This window comes from Acomys minous (assembly GCF_964271855.1).
Source record: "Acomys minous genome assembly, chromosome: 1".
Taxonomy (NCBI): Eukaryota; Metazoa; Chordata; class Mammalia; order Rodentia; family Muridae; genus Acomys; species Acomys minous.
The window spans coordinates 47,484,233-47,505,145 of NC_140483.1; the positions used below are offsets into that span (position 1 = coordinate 47,484,233).

The 20,913-nt window shown below is 36.4% G+C and overlaps 1 protein-coding gene across 2 annotated transcripts in view; it reads left to right on the top strand.

The window, feature by feature from the left end:
- Nucleotides 1-20,913, top strand: part of CDC73 (cell division cycle 73) — a 110,207-nt gene that overhangs the window by 15,567 nt on the left and 73,727 nt on the right. Inside the window, exons 6-11 of one of the 2 annotated variants that reach the window (XM_084796412.1) lie at nt 1,269-1,357; nt 6,582-6,798; nt 8,454-8,483; nt 10,886-10,984; nt 12,552-12,630; nt 15,087-15,151. In XM_084796412.1, the coding sequence (XP_084652538.1) occupies nt 1,269-1,357; nt 6,582-6,798; nt 8,454-8,483; nt 10,886-10,984; nt 12,552-12,630; nt 15,087-15,151 (579 nt within the window). The remainder of the gene's footprint in view (nt 1-1,268; nt 1,358-6,581; nt 6,799-8,453; nt 8,484-10,885; nt 10,985-12,551; nt 12,631-15,086; nt 15,152-20,913) is intronic. The other variant, XM_084796413.1, reaches the window with a different exon arrangement.

Genomic DNA, 20,913 nt, shown 5'->3' on the forward strand with positions numbered 1-20,913 from the left:
TGCCGCTAAAGGCTAGTTTCACAACCAAAATACAAAACAGATCTATAGGGGCTGGAGAGATGACTCAGCTGTTATGAATATTTGTTCTACCAGAAGACCTAGGCTCAATTCACAGAACCTGCTAGTGATTCACAACCACTTATAACTCCAGCTCCTCTGCAGCACCAGGCATGTATGTGGTGCATGTACATACATAACAAATAAATTTACACATAATAAATCTAAAGAACATTTTGAACAGGGTGAATTATACATATGCATGTGTGTGTATGTCTACACACACACACAAAAACATACACACACGTATGTATTAGTGAAAGTAGTGATAATTAGGAGAGCACATAGAGATGTCTGGACACCACTCTGTAAATGCTTACAAATGGTTTTCAATGATATTTTTTCTAAGTTTTTTGATGATACAAAAGCAATAAATATATGTTTAGAAGAGTTTATTTTACTTTTCAGCACAGTTTTCAATAAAATATAAGATGCCCAATACTTTATAATACAACAGGGTTTGTATTATTTGGAGGCTAGTCTATATGTTCAAGTAAACACTGAACTATGAGATTTAGTAGGTAGATGTGCAAAAACACATTTTGGCTTATGTTTTAATTTTACCAGGATATTTTAATTTGAGTTACTATTGCTATGATGAAACACCATAACCAAATGCAACTGGGGAGGAGCGGGTTTCTTTGCTTTGTGCTTCCACACCAATAGTCCATCACTGAGGAAAGTCAGGACAGAAACTCAAACAGGACAGTGACCTGGAGTCAGGAGCTGATGGAGAGGTCATAGAAGGCTGTTCTTTGCTTGCTTGCTTCTCATGGCTTGTTCAGCCTGTGTTCCCATAGAACCCATAAGCACCAGTACAGGATGACATCACCCCCATTGGGGTAAGCCTGGCTCTCCCCTGTCAATCAGTAATTAAGAAAATGCTCCTCAGGCTTGCTTACAGCCCAGTCTTATTAGAGGCATTTTCTCAGTTGGAGTTCCCTCCTCTCAGATGATTAAAGCCTGTGTCAAGTTGACATAAGAGTAGCCAGCACAAGTAACACATGTAAGTAAGGAACATCAGAAGTCAATTCCAGACTTAAATGATCCAAAATCCACTTCTTGTCATTGTGTAAGTAAAAGCAGTTGACTTAAGTACAATATTGCATTGAACTGTACTGCGCTAATTTTGGTAAATTTTGTGTAGTGATTTTTTTCCTCGTAGAATTTAAAGAAAACTTAAGATGTTACTAAGTGGTGATTATTTTTAGGATGAAGAGTGTGTGCGTCTTGATAAAGAGAGATTGGCAGCTCGTTTGGAAGGCCATAAAGAAGGGATTGTGCAGACTGAACAGATTAGGTAAGAGTTTCTTAAGTACAGATTTTATGTAACGGTATGTGGAAAATGGGATGATTCGATGTTACTCACACTTTAATTGGCATCTTCATTCATGGTATACCCCTGTTCCCTAAGTTTAGAAAAATGCAGTTGTCCTTCAGAATCTATTGGAATTGGTTCTAGGATCTCTCCACAGATATTAATATCCAGAGGTGCTCTGTACTGGGCTTTAAAAAAAAAAGTTACGGCCCTAGTTGCTTCAGTAGCCATGCTTTACTGTGTCATAATGTGAACTTATTTCCTGGCACACTGCACTTTCAAGACCTTCCCTGGTTTTGTTTTGCTTACATTTATTACAATAAATTGGCTAAAATCAGCTAGCAGTATCCATGTTGAGCTGCCTTGACATTTCCTCTGCCTTACTGTTTAGTTTATTACTTTTAAATTTAGCACGACTCAAAGCCTGGGAGCATGGACAAATGATCACAGTTTCTTAGGAATGGTTTCTGTGCAAATCCTAGTAGAGTCCTTGCTCTCATACTAAACTTCATACTTAGCCAGCCTCAGTCTTTCTGAGTTCCCACAAGAATTAAGCTCTACATAGCATTCCAGGGCTTGTCTAGTCCATCTCTTCAAACTTAACAGATTCTGTCCACAAAACAGTTCCTAACGCTTATGAACAGAATAGGCAAGTAATCGCACCAGTGACCCTACTCTTTGTACCAATTTTCTTTGTTAGACTGTAGTGATAAATACTTGAGACAAGAAAAAGATTTGTTTTGTCTCATGGTGTCAGGGGTTGTAGTTGGTTGTTACATAACTGTTGCTTCTGGGCTTATGTGTCTGTAGCATCTAGTGAGGAAAGAAGAAAGTGACTTACCTCGTGGCAGGTAAGTACACATACATGAGCACAGACCAGCCCACACAGCTGTTTCCTGTTTTTCTTTCTCTTGGCCCTTTAGAGTCACCCTCTTTCCTGTTCCACAATTTCTTTTTGGATTTTTGAGATAGGGTTTCTCTGTATAACAGCCTTGACTGTCCTAAAACTCACTTTGTAAGCCAGCCTGTCCTGGAATTCACAGAGATCCACCTGCCCCTGCCTTCTGAGTGCTGGGATTAAAGGCGTGCTCCACCACTGCCTGTCCTGTCCCATAATTTGACTATGGACTCATGTCATTCTTTTTTCCCTCCTGTTTGTTCATTCGTTTGTTTGTTCACTTACTTACTTTACAGCCTGATTCCAGTCCTCCCTCTCCTCTTCTCTCAGACTTGTGACATTCTAACTCTCCAGGAATTTCTAATTACTCAACCAGCCATCTTTGTAGGATTTTTACCAAAGGCATGACTTTCTTTTTTTCTGGGACTTTATATTGAACAAAGATTGATTAATTAATTCTGATTTTACATGCAGTAGTGTTTTAGTAGACTTCCTAACATCTCATAGATATTTTTCATTTTCTGGTGGGAAAACCTTGTATTAACAACGTAAACTTACTGGGTGGTAGTTGTTTCCAGGTTTAGTAGTTTCTTCGTTAAGCCCATGTGTTAGCATTCTACTGCAGTAACTTATGCAGCTCTTTCTTAAATACTCTGTACCATACAAACATTTTACTCTTACTATATTCCAATTTGGCTCACCTTATGACCTATTTTGGAAAAATTTAAGACAGTAAGCCAGGGAAGTTATAGGAGTTACATTGATTCTCATTTGTCAGAGAATCACTGTGTTCAGTGTTTAATACCTAATACCTGGTAAACCATTATGTTGTGTATTTTAGCTGGTCATTTTCTGGTATGTGAGCTAATCTAATCACTAGCACTTCATCTTGGCTGGAAGTAGAAGTCTGATAATTGAAAGCCCAGTGCCAGCTTGAGAGCCAGCCAGACTGCTCACTGGATAAATGCCATTCTGCCAAACTCAACCAGTGACCTGAGTTTGATATCCATGCCCACTTGGTAGAAATATAGAACTGATTCCTGCAATTTGTCCTCTGGTTTCCACACATGGGCTATGGCATATGTTGTGCTGCATGTGTGTGCATGCACACAAACATATAATAAAAACAAAGTGAATTTGTCTAAAATCACTCTTAGGGGATTGTTGTAAGGTATATTCAGATGAATTGTCAGGTGCATATTGAGTATCTGCTATAAGATGCTTTCATACTCACTCAAGCAAAAATCAGAATACTGCATTCATTCATTCGTTCATTCATTCATTCATATTTATTTATTTATTTATTTTTCTGAGACAGGGTTTCTCTGTGTAGCTTTGGCTGTCCTGGACTCGCTTTGTAGACCAGGCTGGCTCCGAACTCACAGTGATCCCCCTGCTTCTGCGTCCCGAGTGCTGAGACTAAAGGCATGACCACCATGCCCAGCTGCATACTGTTTTTCAATATCCAGTGATCGATCTAGTGATTCTTTTTTTCAGATTGTATGAAAAAGAGTGTCAAAGTTTGCATTTTGTAACTGAACTAATACTTTTTCCTATAGGTTTTAAGGTACTCTGTCACTTTAAGAATAGCCAAAATGTTTAATTGTTAAAATACATTGACAAAGCAAATAATTTATATTGTAGCAATAAATATGTATGGATCTTAGGAGAAATTGAAGAGTTTTGTAGATATTTCACTAATTATGATTACAAGTCCTTGAAAACACAAAGTAACATTCTGGAATACAAAGATTACATCCAGGTAAAATAAGACTGAGTGGCTATAAAGCATTTGTAATTATAGATTTGATTAAAGAAAATAGGAATTTAATCAACATGTTCATGTGGCATATACATTTAGCTTATTTTTAAATATTGTGATACATCTTTCTTAAAAAGCAATTCTTGGACATCAAGTAAAGTTAGGGAAACAATAATAAAAGAGGGTGAGATAGAAGCATTCACTTAATTTTATAGCTAGAAACCAATGCAAAGTAGAATGAGAAAAAAGATAGCAAAAATATTACAGCATTTATTCTGCACCTATAGTTTTCACTGTATACCAATTTAAATTTGAGCAAGAGAGCAGAGTGTAGGAGGGATCATGTTCAGAATTTCTTTTGAAATATTTGTTCCTGTTACAAATCTACTGGAGACACATCCCCTCCAAATTGATGAGCAAGTGCATACTTATTGAGTTGGTATGTTATTTTTCTTTAATGTTTTGTACTGTCTTTGTTTGGACACCATATTGACATTTCAGATGGCATAGACTAGCATAGCCTTGCACAGTTGCCTCTTGTCACTCTCTGTTAGTGGTTCTTATATGTTTAGCTGTTGCTGCAAGGCTTTGACTCTTGCTTGTGCTGGTTGAGTTTCCATGACCCACTGTATTGCTGGCGTGGGTTCTGTTTGTTATGGGTCTTTGCTAAACACACAGCCTCATGCTTGCTAGGCAAAGGCTGTACCACCAGTCCTCAACAACTGTGGAATTAGTTTTCTCATTTCATGTTATAAAAAACCCCAGCACATTATCAGTGCAGACTAAATCCTCAAATGTCTGGTTTCCACATGTGGTTCCATAAGAGGTGTCTTTATTGGAGATCAGAATTTTAAGTTATATTTTTCACTGAATCTGCCCCCCCCCCCTTTTTTGGGATGTGTGTGTACTTTGTAGTTCTTTGTATGTACTATTCAACTTAATATATTTTATTCTTTAGATAATAAATTGTTAGAGAGTTATTATAAATACATACACACACATACACACATACATACATAAATACATACACACACATATATGTATATACACACACATACATACATACATATATAATTCAAAACAGGTTTCCTGGGCTGATGATTTTTTTTTTTTTGATTTGGTTTATTTTATTTTGTGTACATGTATGTCTGTGTACCTTGTGCCTGGCACACACAGAGGTCAGAAAAAGGCATAATGTTTCCCTGGAATTTGAGGTAATGGATGATTGTGAGCCCAGGTCCTCTGTAAGAGCAGCCAATGCTTTGAACCTCTGAACCAACTCTCCAGCCCCTGGAATACTGATTTATTGTCCCTGAATCTTAAAGAGGAACATGCTAGGAAATTTAAAGCACTGAGAAATTTACTTCATTTCATTGCATACTACAGTATTTAGTTGTGTCACTGTTGATGAGTAAAAATAATTTTTAAATAAGACTAAACCTAAGATGATTGTTTTATGAAGTCTTAATGTTAAAAGTCTTTCATTGTTGTGAAGGCATAGGTTCTCTGCTTTTTGCTTATTTGAGGATCAAGTAAGTTGAAGGCATAAAAGCTATTCAAATACATTTATTTCAGTATGTGATTTTTTTTTTTAACTTGCAAGTTTCTTATATTGAAGTTTTAATCAAATTAAGTATGGCTTTTTTCCCTAGAAATTAAAAGGATGATTGTGACACAAAGTTTCTTTTGATTCTGAAGTCTGCTGTTTATTTGGCTTGTAGTTGTAAAACCTTGAAATACATTTCATGGAAAAACCCAAGCTTTGGGCTTTTTGGTTTTTAGGGACAGTGTTTCCTTGTGTAGCCTTGCCTGTCCTGGACTCACTTGGTCTTGAACTCACATCGATCCACCTGCCTCTGCCTCCTGAGTGCTGGGATTAAAGAAAGGTGTGCACTACCACGCCAGGCAGCTTTTTAATAGAATGAATTTTTCACCCCATTACTGTGACCTCCCTGCTTATGTATAATTTCCTTATGTAGGCGTATAGAGACAGTGGTGAAACTTCAGGGAATATTAGCAGAAAAACACTTATTTATTAGTTTTGCTTTTTGGGGAGGATTTTAAAACAAGCAAAGAATTTTATTACGGTTACTTTTTTTTAAAAGAAATTACTAATTCAAGGTTGGAGAGATGACTCAGTAGTTATGAGCACTGCCCATTCTTTAGAGGACCCTGGTTTTGACTCTCAGCACAAATGTAGTGGCCCTCAACTGCCTGTAGTTTCAGTTTCAGGGTTGATGCCACCTTTTGACTTTACTGGGCAACAGGGATACAAATGATGCACAGACGTACATGTAGGCAAAGCATTCAAACTCAAAATAAAAATTAAAATGAAATTACAATCTTGCTTTTAGAGGATTATATCTATGAATTGTTACCTGTAAAAGTTCTGTATGACTATAAAGTAACAAATATTTAATTTTATAGAAAAATGTATTGCCAGTTGCAGTGCTTCTTCCCCAAGTCCCATCAATTTAAGTGCAACAATGTACATGTTGTACTGAAGAAATCTTTGCTGTGAAATTTATAAAGTCAATTCCTTTTAGGTCTTTGTCTGAAGCCATGTCAGTGGAAAAAATTGCTGCAATCAAAGCCAAAATTATGGCCAAGAAAAGATCTACTATCAAGACTGATTTAGATGATGATATAACTGCTCTTAAACAGAGGAGTTTTGTGGATGCTGAGGTAGATGTGACCAGAGATATTGTTAGCAGAGAGAGAGTGTGGAGGACAAGGACAACTATCTTACAGAGCACAGGAAAGGTAATGAAAATATTTTACTCATTCTTTGGAATGCTATAGGATTGTTTAAAATTTATTAATAGGTTTCAAATTTATTTATTCATGTTTACACAGCCAAGGGCTGATTATTTAAAAATTCTGTTCAGAGTAAAATGCATGCACTTTAAAATTTGAAATATAAGAATTTGAATACAGATCTGGTAATCTGAAGGTTATTCAAACCCATGTAAAAATGGAATGGAGGAGAGCATCCACTCAACAAAATTTTCCTCGAATCTTCATGCACATTCTGTATCCCCGCATAGTGTATGTATAACGCACGCGCATACACACACACACACACACACACACACACACACACGCACACACACACACACACACTCACGCACTCACTCTTTGATAATAGATGCTCTGGTACGTCAGTTGATCTCTTAAAAAGATGCATCAGTTCTCTTAGGTGAACATATCTTTCTCGGTGTTGTGGGCTTTCCTCTTAGCTTTCGTAGACATTGATTTTTCTTTGATGCATGGTTGCTAACAATAGTGGTTTTTAGAGACATTTGAAGAAGAGTGTGAAATTATTGGGGAACTGACCTTAACGTTTACATAGACTTTGTTTAGAGAGACTGTTTTTGAGATAGGGTCTTTCTTACTGCCTTGGGCCTACCTTTGCTCAATAAGTACACTATGGGTATGTGCCACCTGGCCCAGCTGGTTTTGATTGTAGCATAATATTGGGACTTGAGTTTTTAATGTACTGTCCTGTTTTGCCAGGAATAAAGTTACTAGAAAAGGAACTAGTAAGGAAAATAGGTATTTGTATTTATTTTGTATTTTGTCTTGTCCTATATTAATAAGCCACATAGATGACTCAGTTGATGAAGGCCCTTGTTGTATAAATCTGGCAACCTGAATTAAGTCTCCAGAGCCATGTAAAGGTGAAAGAAGCAATTCCACCAAGTTGCTCTCTGGCCTCTGCACATGGTGTTTCATGTGTGCCCTCATATACATATCGTGAATGTGTGTGTGCACACACAATAATAGTAATAACTTTAATTTAGACAAGAAGGAAATTATCCAGAACCAGTGAGATAGCTCAGGAGTAAAAGTGCTAGCAACGCAAGCCTGGTAACATGCATTTTGTTCCTGGAACCGCTATGATGATGAAAGGAGAAATTGGACTGCACAATGTTTTTCTCTTACTTCTGCATTTATGCTGTAGTGCATATATCCTCATATACATATTTTAAAAATAAAAAAGGAACCTTTTCTAGGGCTTAGAATTACAAAAATATGTGAGGTTATGAATACACTTTCATTTACTTCATTTTTGTTATTTACAGTTAATTGTTATTATTCTCATTTTCATTGTATGATTTGGCTAATACTTGAGTAACACTGTGACTTTTTAGTTCCTTTTTTGTTTTACTTTGTTCTGAGACTGGGTTGTAGTGTAAAGACCTGGCTAACTTGGAACTCAATATGTAGACTAGCTGACCTCTATCTCAGAAGGATCTGCTTGCCTCTGCATCTTGAGTGCTGGGATTAAAGGCATGTGTCACTGTAGCTGGCTGTTTTTAGTGCATTTTAACTTTGTCTTAAACTTAGAGTTTTCTTTTGTCTCAAACGTTACAATTTTAAATTGTTGAGATGAGCTTTTTTTCTATCAACTCTAGGTGGCAGGATTGTACCAGTTTAAAAGTGTTGTAAGTTAATGTTGGTACCACTGTATCCTTTTAAGGAAGAAATCATTTAACAATTGCTTAGAATCGAGGTTTGCTTTTATGAGTATTAACTTTTAACAGTTTTATTTCTAAATGTTAATATTTTAAAAGATCAAAAGTAAACATTTTGACTGCTGATCTCTAGGCATTATACCTTTTTTTATCTGCTAAACTCTAAAAATAGTAGGCACTTAGAGTAGTGTGGACTTCACACTTGTGTGCACATGTGTGTATGTGCGCACATGTGTGTGTGTGCATGTGTGTGCGCATGCTCGTGTGTGTGTGTGTGTGTGTGTGTGTGTGTGTGTGTGTGTGTACTTTTTGTCACAGTGCATGTGGAGGTCAGAGGACAATTTGTGAGAGTCAGTTTTTTCCTTTCACCATGTAGATCCCTGGGATTGAGTTGAGCTTGTCAGGCTTGGCAGCACCAGCTCAATGTAGATTAATTTTCCGAATTTTAAGGAGCAAGAAAGTTCAAGTTCTCATTCTTCTTACTCACTTAATATACCCTAGTTGTAGCAACCTGATTTTATAGAATCATTAAATTATATTGTCTTATTCTGTTTCATGCTGCTATAACAATATCACAAACTAATTTGTAACAAACAAATTTCTCTGCCACTAAATTATTATGTCTTATTCTGTTTTGTGCTGCTGTAACAGATGTCACAGACTGAGTAATTTATAATGAATAGATATTTCTGTGGTTCACCAGCACTTGGGAGGCAGAGGCAGGTGGATTGCTGAGGGTTCAAAGCCAGATTGGTCTACACAGCAAGTCCAGGACAGCCAAGGCTAAACAGAGAAACATATAAACAATCAAAAAAGACGTATGTGTATGAGTATACTATGCACATGCCTTGTGTCCATGGTGGTCAGAAGAGGGCATCATAGTCCCTGGAATTAGTGTTATGGATGGTTGTAAGCTGCCATGTGGGTATTGGCAGCTGAACTTGGGTTGGTTGGAAGAGCCAACCCAGGCTCTTTATTTATTTTTTTTAATTACTCTTATCTGAGCCATCTCTCCAGCCCTCAGACTTATTTTTCTTTTTCCTTAAGATTGTGTGTGTGCGCATGTACGTATGTGTGTGTATGTGTTCGTGTGTGCTTGCTATGGTAAAAATAGGAATGTCAAAGGATAATATTGTGGAGTTGGTTCTCTTCTACCTTTACATAGGTTCTGAGGATTGAACTTGGGGAGACAGGCTATGTCACAAGTGTTTTACCTCTTGAGTTACCTTGCTGGCCTGAGAATGCTTCATTCATAGAGAAGAGAATTTTATTATATTTGAAGTACATGAGGACAGGAACCACATGTTTGTTGATCATCATTCAATTTTAGTGTCACTTCAGGTAGAGAGTTTACAGTAGATGCTCACATAGTTCTTAAACTATTTAATGATTGGTAGCAGGGAAGGAGTGGAAGCATCCCAAAGCGTTTTTAGTCATCGGGCATACTGTTTAGTCATTAGGCAAACATTCAGCGGAGAATAATGTGTCAGGGACCAAAGAAGGTTATTTCATGAAGGGATGAAATCGCCTAGTTGGCAGTGTTGAATATTCATGGAAAAGTTTATTTGTGATTACTTTCTATATTTTCATATTTGAAAAATGAACAGTGACTCCTATAGGTATCCTTTGAGCATCTGACAAGTCTGTGGCAATCTAAATGTAGCACAGAGTTTTACTGCACTTTGAGGATTTAGTAGCTCCCTTTGATACAAATCTGTTACATTTACATACTTACTTTTTTCTTTGTTATATATTTGAGTAAATGCAGAGTAGTACAAATTGTATTTAATTTTTCTAAGTATGATTTGTAATAGTCAGACTCAAAATAGTTGGCTTTTATTTTTATGTGTAATTGTTTTATCTTGTTTTCTTTTGTCTCAATGAAATACCCAAGGTAGGAGGGTGACAGATAGTTAGGGCTGGCTACATAGGCTAGTGTAAAACACGTGCCTGACAATGTGAGGGCCTAGGGTCAGGGGTGAGGTGGAAAGATACTTATTTAGCTCAAGCTGTGAAGACTGAAAGGTGGGCAGCTCCACCTGTTGGCCTGTAGTGTGGAAACAACACAGAGAACTAACTAAACTACTCAAGTTTAGCATCAGTCCCTTCTGACAACAGGGCCCAGGTAACACAATTGCTCCTTATTGGGCCCTGCCTTTCAAAGGCTCCTCTATCTCCACATCGCCATGCTTAGGAGCACCTAATTAGCAAAGGAATGTTTGGGAGACAGACCACATCCAGTCCATAGCAACAATACCTTATGAATTAGGAAAAATTAGTTGGAAGAAAGTTTTGATATAAATTGCTTAATGGATAAACTACTGCCTTTGCACATGTACTCTGGGTTTAATTAGAATCTATTTGTATTTTAGAATTTTTCCAAGAATATTTTTGCAATTCTTCAATCGGTAAAAGCCAGAGAAGAAGGGCGTGCCCCTGAACAACGGCCTGCTCCAAATGCAGCCCCTGTGGTAAGAATCTTTTCTGCTTATGTTGTTGTTTTTTAAAAAGTGCTGTCTGTTTTATAATTTTTACATCTTAACATCTTAAACATCTTAAACATTTTATATCAGTAGGGAATAAAGTTTTGTTACTTAAGCATACTTGAAGGATATAAAAACCCTTCCCAGTTTTAAAAGTTATATCAACAGTAATTATGGGTCATTCTTGAGATATACCTGGGTGAGAGTCTGAAAAGGGGTTAACTAGGAAGTGCCTTCTAAGTAATTATTTTGGATTAACTAAATAAATAATAAGTAGCTGGCCTATTTTATCCTTGAGAAAATTGTTAGCTTTTCTTAAAAATAAAAATTATTGTTACTTTCCAGTTTGGACTTCTTGTTTTTTTCTTTTTTTTTTTTTTTGAGTTTTTGTTGTTATTGTTTTTGAGACAGTGTTTCTTTGTATAGCCTTCGCTGTCCTGGACTCACTTTTGTAGACCAGGCAGCCCTCAAACTCATAGGAATCCACGTGCCTCGGCCTCCCGAGTGCTGAGATTAAAGGCGTGCGCCACCATGCCCTGCTTTATTTATTTATTTATTTTGTTTTTTCAAGACAGGGTTTCTCTATATAGACTTGACTATCTTGAACTCGCTTTGTAGAAAAACCTGGCCTCGAACTCACAGCAATCCACCTGCCTCTGCCTCCAGAGTGTTGGGATTAAAGGCTTGTGCCACCACTGCCCGCAGTTTGGACTTCTTATTTGATATCTGTGCCATTTTATTTTGGTATGTTTGTTTTCCCTTGGTACCCACCATATGGCTCTTTGATTGTACTTTGCCTATAGCTCCTCTGATGGCTGACTTGCCTCACTGTTGAGGTATCACTTAGAACCCTCCAGACCCTAAATTCATGTATGATATGTTTAGTCTCCATTGAAATTCAGAAATATCCTCTAGTTTGCTTTAAATCCTTCTGCCTGTTCTCAAAACTCAAGAAAGGTAGAAAGTACAATTCACGTTGATTCACTTTTATGTAGCATTTCGAAAGAAATTGAGAGTACTAAACATAGCCTTGGACATTTATAGTAATTATACATATGCATGAAATCATTCATGTTTAACATTTACTGAATTATTGGTAATATTTAGACATAGTTGACTTAGCACACTTTCTTTTTTTCTTTTTCTTTTTTTAATATTTTATTTACTTTCTTTTCTTTTCTTTTTTTGGAGACAGAGTTTCTCTGTGTAGCCCTGGCTATCCTGGAACTCACTCTGTTCATATTACCATTGGAGAGAACATTATTTCACAAAGTCATTTAAATAATTAGAATGCATCTGCTTACCATATTCTTTCTGTAGTTTTGATACAAGTATACTTGAAAATATCTTTATTCTTTGTGTAGGGATGTCATTTTCTAGCAGTAAATAATACTGAATCCTAGTCATCAAATGCCAAGTAGTCTACTTACCACATTGTCTTCTGTGCCATTTTGGGAATAACACGTGTTTTGTAACTGCCCCTATCAGGTTTTAATTATGAGAGTTAAATAAGTAATACTTAAAAATATTAACTTGTAATCTTACTTTTCTCTAGGATCCCACATTGCGTACAAAGCAGCCTATTCCAGCTGCCTACAACAGATATGACCAGGAAAGATTCAAAGGCAAAGAAGGTAAGTTGCTTATCCTGTGTCTTCTTCTAATCATGGTCAAGCTGAGCCTGAGTGGTAGTGTAATGTGATATCTAAGAATAAGGGTTGTCCTGCTCAGATGTAATCAATAGGCAGTTCAGTCTCCATTGAGTCCCGTAACATGGGGAGTAGGGACTGCCTCTGACATGGGCTCTGTTGTCCACTTATTGATCACTCCCCTCTAGTGGAGCGGCCTACCCAGGCCACAGAGGAAGAGGATGCAGGCAGTGCAGATGAGACTTGATACCCTGGGGTCAGATGGTAGGGAGGAGAGCTCCCCCTTTCTGCCGACTACGGAATGGAGGGGGAGGGGATGAGGGAGAGAGGGTGGGATGAGGAGGCAACAGGGAGGGGCTACAGTCGGGGTGTAAAGTGAATAAATTAAAAATAAATTTAATAATAAAAAGAAGAGAGTAAGGGTTGTCAAGTAACTTCTGTGGTCCAGATCCAGTTCAGTCACCTGCTTTTGTGATGTTGTCCTGTTGTTTAAACCCAGCCATATTCACTCATTTATGTGTTACCTATAGCTGTTTAACTCTGCCAGCTCTGTTGAGTAATTTTGACAGAAGTCATATAGCCTACAACACCTAAAAGTAGTAATTGGACTTTACAGAACAAAATTGGTTTATCTCTTGTGGGTAGCTTTGATTCTGGATCCAGATAGCTTGTGTTTCAGTTAATTTTTGTGTGAATTTTACTGTGATTTCAATTGTATTCTGTCTGTTACCTCATATCTCTAAGTATTAGTAATACTGATAACTTATTTCATAGAGTTACTTTGGAAATAAACCTGATGCTGAAGATTAAGTTTCTAGAATAATGTCTGATAATGTAATAAACTAACCACAAATATATTATTTATGCTAGTTCTGGATATAAGAATTTTGGGATGGAGAATGTCCCGTGGGGCAAGTGTGAACTTATTTTGTGATAGCCCGATTGACAGTCTAGCTAATACATTTGTGAGCCATTTCTTAATTAGTGAACTGAGACTTCACTAGTTTCTCTTGAGATTTTTATTCATCTTGACTGCTCTTATGAAGATAGGAGATAGAAACAACTGAAAACTTACCTTTTACTATTTTTTTGGTATAGAAGTCTTAGGGCAACTTTTAAAGTAGATTGTATTGCTTTGATGCAGTATTTTTGTGTGCTGATTTCATTTACCAGATAAGCACATGGTGCATGGGTGCCACAGAAAGAAAGTGATCCATTCTTTTATTCACTGTGGTGTTTTCTTATAGAAGGAATTGCATAAAGCTTTTCATAACAAATCCAGTCCTATAAGAACCAACTTCAGCTTTTTCATAAATGCATGTATATTCATCTTGATTTTGCAACACAGCTGCAAAATCTTATAGTTGAGGAAAAGGTATATGGTCTGTAGTTTGCAAAATATATCTTATTTGATTTTTCACAAGATTAGAATATACTCTCTGAAAACATTTCACTTAAAATATTTAACTGATAGTCACATAACCTAGATGAAATTTAAGCAATGAATGTTTTATTTCAATAAAGTATGGTATGTTTATATACTTTCACTGGTAAAATATTGTCAAAGTCCCAAATTGATAGGCATTAATTGATTGACCATAATAAGAGCCAAAACAGGAGTGAAAAGTAAATTGCCCTGAATGTATAGAATTAGGCATTTGTTTTTAAAGGGAAAAAGAGAAGAGTATGTTGCACTTGTATTCTGAAACTCATTATTGTTAAAAGCACCGTTTTCTAACTCTGGTACAAAAGCTTTTATAATTTAGGAACTTCCTATTTTACATGGTGTAATCATTTAGTAGCTAATAGGAAAAATAATGGGGTTACAGTTTTTTATTTATTTTGATTTCAATTTTATTTAAAAGTCTTATTTTATGTGTATGGGTGTTTTCCCTATTTGTATGTCTGTGCACCACATATGTAGCCAGTGTTCATGGAACAGGAACAGGGCATCAGATCCTTTGAAACTGAAGTTAAAAGCAGTTGTAGGCTGATTGTTTGGGTCTTTTGGAAGAGAAGCTACTGCTTATAACTGCTGAGCCTTCTCTCTAGCTCTTTAGTGTGGTTTTAAAACAAAATTTGAAAGATCTTAACCAGATACTATGCAATAAGTGCACTTACTGAATATGTTTTTGTAACTAGTATCTTAAAGTTTTTGTTTGTTTGTTTGTTTTCCCAAGACAGGGTTCCTCTGTGTAGCCTTCCTTGACTGTCCTGGACTCACTTTGTAGACCAGGCTGGCTTCAGACTCAGAGATCCACCTGTCTCTGCCTCTCCCAAGTGCTGGGAAGTTCTTAATCTTTAGAAATATGTGATAAAACTGTGTATAGTATATTCAAGGCTTCATGACACTGTAGAATTGTTAGGTGTAATTAAATTCTGGTAGGAATTTTTATCTGTCACGAAATAAATAAATTATAATAGACTCTTTTTCTTTGTAGAAACGGAAGGCTTTAAGATCGATACTATGGGCACCTACCATGGCATGACCCTGAAATCTGTAACGGTAAGTTACAATGACTGTAGATGTTATTTGTTCCAGGTGTCTTATGTGAGTAGCAGATGATATATATTTATTCTCTAGCATTTTCTAATCGAATCATTTATTTTTTAGTGGCCATTGTAGTGCTAATAAATCTCTGATGTTGATTCATATGTTTTCTTTCTAATCTGAGTTTGAATTTCTAAATGTTTTGACTACTTTGCAACTATGATGATGCAGTGTCATTGAGACATTTAAAGCCACTGAGGAGTTAAAGATCACATAGGCCATTAAAAAAACTAATATCTTATGTTCTTTAAAGTGTAATTCTCTTTGTAAAAGTCAGAGAGGGACTGGACACATAGTTCAGTGGTAGACCCCTTGCTTAGACTGCTCAGTGACATGGGATCAGTCTACAGATCAGCTAAACAAGTAAATGGAGTATAGTACTTGGGAGTGCTTGTAAAAACTTGATAGAATCAAATATTTATACATTCATGAAAGTAAGTCTTTGATTCAAAGACTTTCAGCTAGCTCATTTGTTTTTTCCTTTTCCTTCCTTTCTCTTCTCTTTCTTCCCAACCCTTTCATTTCTTTCCCTCTTTGCTCTTTCCCTCTCTTTTCTTGCTCTTGTGTCCTACTTGTCCCACACACTGTCTTTTTCACTCTTGCTTTGTTGTTTTTAGCTTAGACTTAGAACTTTTGGCCTCCAGGAACCTTCCTTTTTCAAATTCTTTAGTAGCTGAGAATATAGCGCTCTACAAAATTTTATTTTAGCAATAGCTTGGCCAACATCTCTTTAACACTTCTAATTATTGCGTAGTAGCTGATGGTATTTGATGATATAGGTCAGGTATACTTTTAATTTCAGTTTGCATTTTTATATTCCAATGCATACCTCTTATACTTTAAAATCTATATGTATGCGTTAAGTGTCTACGTATTTCAGAACTAAGAATGTTACTTTTTTCTTTGTGAATCACCAGTTTTACAGACCTCACATGATACTGGAATCATAATATATTTGTTGTGGTTTCTGAGTTAAGATTTAGCCTTTATCCTTAAAATTTGCCGTAAAAATTAGTTTGAATTTTGTTCTTAATTTTTAATGGAACTCTATATCAAGTATTTTGCTAATTTTGTATTTAAATTAACAGATTTGATTTTGCATTATATTATTGAAATTGTATGTAGGCTTATAAGTTAACTCAATAATTATTTATCAAGTACTTGTATTAGGCTATTGAATACTACAGGTGAAACTGCTTCAGAGAATAGATCAAAAGGCCTCTCTCTGAGGTCAGAGTTAAGAAAGTCCTGCCAGAAGACCATTCTGTGAAGGAGCCACAGAGTTAAAAACCAACTCAGTAGATAGTAATGTGGCCAGTGTTTGCAGTTTACTGAGCAAGAGCAAAAGTGGTGAAAGATTAAGCCATTTGTTTGGTCATTTCTGATTTCAGAATGTAATTAATGGTGGTAAAGGTTAACCAATTATTTGTTTGCCTGTCTGTCTGTCTGTCTGTCTGTCTATCTATCTATCTATCTATCTATCTATCTATCTATCTATCCATCCATCCATCTATCTATGTTTTTAAAAGAGAGGGACCCACTATATACTTTGGCTGGCCTGGAATTCACTGTGTAGACCAGCCTGGCTTTGAACTCAAAGAGATCTACCTGGCTCTGCCTCCCAAGTGTTAGTACTAAAGGCATGTACCATTGTGCCTGGCTTGAATTAAATTTTTATGTGATTCAGTTAGTTGGTGCTTTCTTGGAGACAGAATTTGTCTGTTGCTGATTCCCAAAGTGAATTGCTAGGGAACTGAAATTACTCTTAGGTAACCATTAAAAGTTAAGTTTTTCTTTTTAAATGTGCATTGGTCTAAGGGTGTCGGATCTCTTGGAACTGGAGTTACAGTCAGTTGTAAGCTGCCATATTGGTGCTGGAAATTGAACCTGCGTCCTTTGAAAGAGCAGGACAGTGTTCTTAACCATTGAGCCATCTCAGTGATTGAGTGCTGTATGAATTTAAAGAATTATTACACACATACAAAAAAGACTAATCATAAAAAGAGATTGCTTAAAAATTTAACAAAAGGCCAGGCGTGGTGGTGCATGCCTTTAATCCCAGCACTCTGGAGGCAGAGATAGGTGGATGTCTGTGAGTTCAAGGCCAGCCTGGTCTACAAAGAAAGCCCAAACCAACCAAGGCTAGATAGAGAAACCCTGTTGAGGCGGTGGGGGGCATGGGGGATAAGGGGAACATGTGGCAAAAGACTAAAAGTGGTCCAAAGGGTTAGTTTTATTATTTTAGTAATTATTTTGAACTTTTATGTGCTGACTTAGTGTTTACTAGAAAGAGAATACACAGACAAATAATGTTTAGATAAGTGTTTATTTTTAGTTACTCCTCAAAGTTTCCCTTTGTTTAGTATATTTACCTTCTCTTTTCTGTTGAAATTATCATTTGTGAGCTGCAGCAACTTACCTTATACTGTTGTTCTGAAAATCTCTCTTATCCTATTAAGACAGAAATGTATGTTAAATGTAAAAGGTTTTATTGCCCACATGTGAATTCTTTCTTTTATATGTATGATTTATATTTGCTAATGTTATTCTTAAAAGTTTTGATGTGCTTAGTGTAATTCCTGAGACTAGCATTGACCTACATCAAGATTAATCTTTGTAACTTTTAACTTAAGTAAGAGTTCTCTTGACAAACAACTAAATCAGTACATTAATAATTTTTATAGTATCTTTTTTTCCTGGATGTGTTTGTTAGACAAGGCTTGTGTTTTAGTAGTCATATTTCATAACTCTAAATTATTAAAACTTTTTGTATGAATCAAACTACTGGCAAATGTTTTGATAATAAAGCTATAAAGTATTGAGGAGCTAGAGATGTTCATTGGTTTAAGAACACTTGCTGCCTTTCCTGAGGACCCCAGTTTGGTTGTTCTTGGCACCCAGGTTAGGCAGTTCACAACAGCTTATGCCTACAGCTTCAGGAGATCCAAGGCTTCTGTGCACACCTACACTCAGGTGCACATGCATGCATACCTTTAAGGTACAAATTTGTGTTGTGAATTTTGGTTAACTATTTCTTTTCTCACTTTAAAAAAACTGTTTTTGGTATTGCATTTTTAAAGACAGTGTTTCACTATGTAGCCTTGGTTGGCTACTGTTTAATATATCTTGAGACAAGAATTGCCTCAAAATCTTAAATTATTCATCTGCTTCTACCTCCTGACTGAGAGTAAAAGCATGGCCACCATATCCTGAAGGAAAAACTCACTAGTTAGATCACATTAGTATTTCTTTGTCAGGGGTATCTCCTTCTATCTTGGCCTCCCACATGCTAGAGTTCAGGTACATGTTGCTTGGCCTAGATTCTGGTTAACCTTTGACTTAGATAGTCAAGGCATAGTTTTGGTTTGACATCAATGGTTCTAGAGGACCAAGGTACAAAAATGTCCTCAGAGCTTTTCTTAGATGGGCCTTTCCCCCCAGATACGTTCCTGGGGATTCTTTAATGTTTTAAGAAAACCTTGATCAAATAGCTTCTTGTAGCAGAGAAATGTGAATGTTTTAAACATGTGGTTATTGGAAGAAAAGAGTATTCATTGGTGGCATTCTCTTCACTTACTTTTGAATGGAATACTCTTAGAACTAATATTACAGAGAATTTAGTTAAAGCTAGCCTAAAGTTATGGGTTGGAAGTAGAAACATACTGAGGAAAATTCTTCATATAGTTCATATGCTAGTGTTTTACTTTAGTAGTATAGTGAGAATCTATAAAATTTACATTTGAAAACTTTTTAGTTAATATGTTTATATATTTTATAGTATGTATAACTTGTGCATGGACCTTCATAGATTAAAAAATATGTCATTAGAGTTTATAGTACTATATGTCTATATTACTTATGCTTGGGATGCAGAAGCAGGAGGATCGCTGTAAATTCGAGATCAGCCTAGTCTATCTAGCAGTTTCCCGACCAGCTGGAACTGTGTAGTGAAAATCTGCCTCAGGACCGCTACTACCCCACACAAGGGGGAAAATGTTACTTGCTAATGTTTTTTTTATTATATGGTAAAGATCTTAAAAAAAAAAAATTTTAGTAAAGATCCTTAAAAAAAAATTAGAATACATTCTTGTTGGTCATAGGGATATGGTAATTTCATTATGAATCACTTAATTTTCTCTGGTTTAGCCTATTAAAAATCATGTGGAAAGATTAAAAACTCTAGCAACTATTTTTTTCGGGACAAGATCTCTCTACATAGCTCTGGCTGTCTTGGAACTTGATAATGTAGATCAGTTGTTCTCAAAGTCACAGAAACCCTGCCTCTGCCTCCCTAGTGCTAGAATTAGAGGCATCTGCCACCATGCCCAGCAGGTACTGTCTTCGTATTTGAGGAAGCATTTTGCACCATGAAATTGTACAAATTTGAAAGCTTTTCTTTAATATAATCATTTGGATTAACTCAACAGGTATAGTAAGTAGTTCTTAAATCTTTTATGGTGGACCATTTTTCAGATAGTAAATATCAAATGAGATAGAATAATATCACCATTACTTTTATTTTTCAGGGTAATATAAAATCTCTCTATGTCATTCAGGTTATAATTCTTAAAAGCAGATATACATACATAACTTCTCTATGTTTTTATAAAATCCCCCTAGTTGTTCTCTGCTGACTGTGTTTTCTGAATACAGTGTTCTGGTAGTGCTACAGTAGGAGTAATGTTCTTGATTTGAGTCTAGTTCTCAGACCCATCAAGGCAGAGAAGCCGCTCAAACATTTCCTTTTGGGCAGTCTGACCTAGGCAGGCAAGCTAGGCTGGCTGACTTCCTTCCTTCCTTCCTTCCTCCTTCCTCAAATAACCTTTTGCATACTTCTATACTGAGATAAAAGAGATAATCTTGGGCGAAAGGTTAATGGATGACTTGAATATGAAATTATAACTGAAGCAAGTATGTAAAGGTACGTTGAGGTGGTAACATTTGAAGACAGAGCTGAGGTTTACGTACATGTGAAGAAAGCCAGAAAACACAAATTGAGAATAGTAATCAAAAATTAACATTAAAAGCTCTGCGATAAGAGGAAGAACATAGAAAACAGAAAGATTTAGGCAGGTGTGGGGTGCACACCTGTTATCCCAGCACTTGGGGAGGCAGAGGCAGGCAGATTGCTGTGAGTTCAAGTCCAGCCCGGTCTATGATTTGAGTCCAGGGCAGTCAAGGAAGGCTACATAGAGAAACCGAGTCTGAGGGGGGGGGGGGCGCAGTGAAAGCAGAATGATTTAAAAGATTGAGGTAATTTTTTAGTGATTATGTCCATAGCAGAGTTTCAGAGTTAGATGCGGCCTGTTGTTCTCAAATGCCAGTGCATCTTTCCACATATTGTTGATTATATGGCTAGCATCATTTTTTTGTTGGTCTAAAATTTGTCCCAAATATATGTTATTAGGAATCTGTTATAACCTCAGCTTCTCATTTTAAAAGTGTCATGAGCAATCTATATAAACTTTCTTTTATGTTATTAGGTATACAATCTCATGAGAAAATAGCTACAATGGCCTGGGCTATCGCTGTGTTTCTTTTAGATTGCCAGAGGACTCTCTCATCGGTCTTTTATCTAACATTATCTATAAGTTACCACCATAGCCCCAACTAGTTTTACATCCCTGATCTAAATAAAGCAAGTGCCAGGTTGCTAAGGAGAAGTACTTGGGAGCACTAAAAATGTAAGGCTTTGCAGACCTAGCTTTGAGTACTAA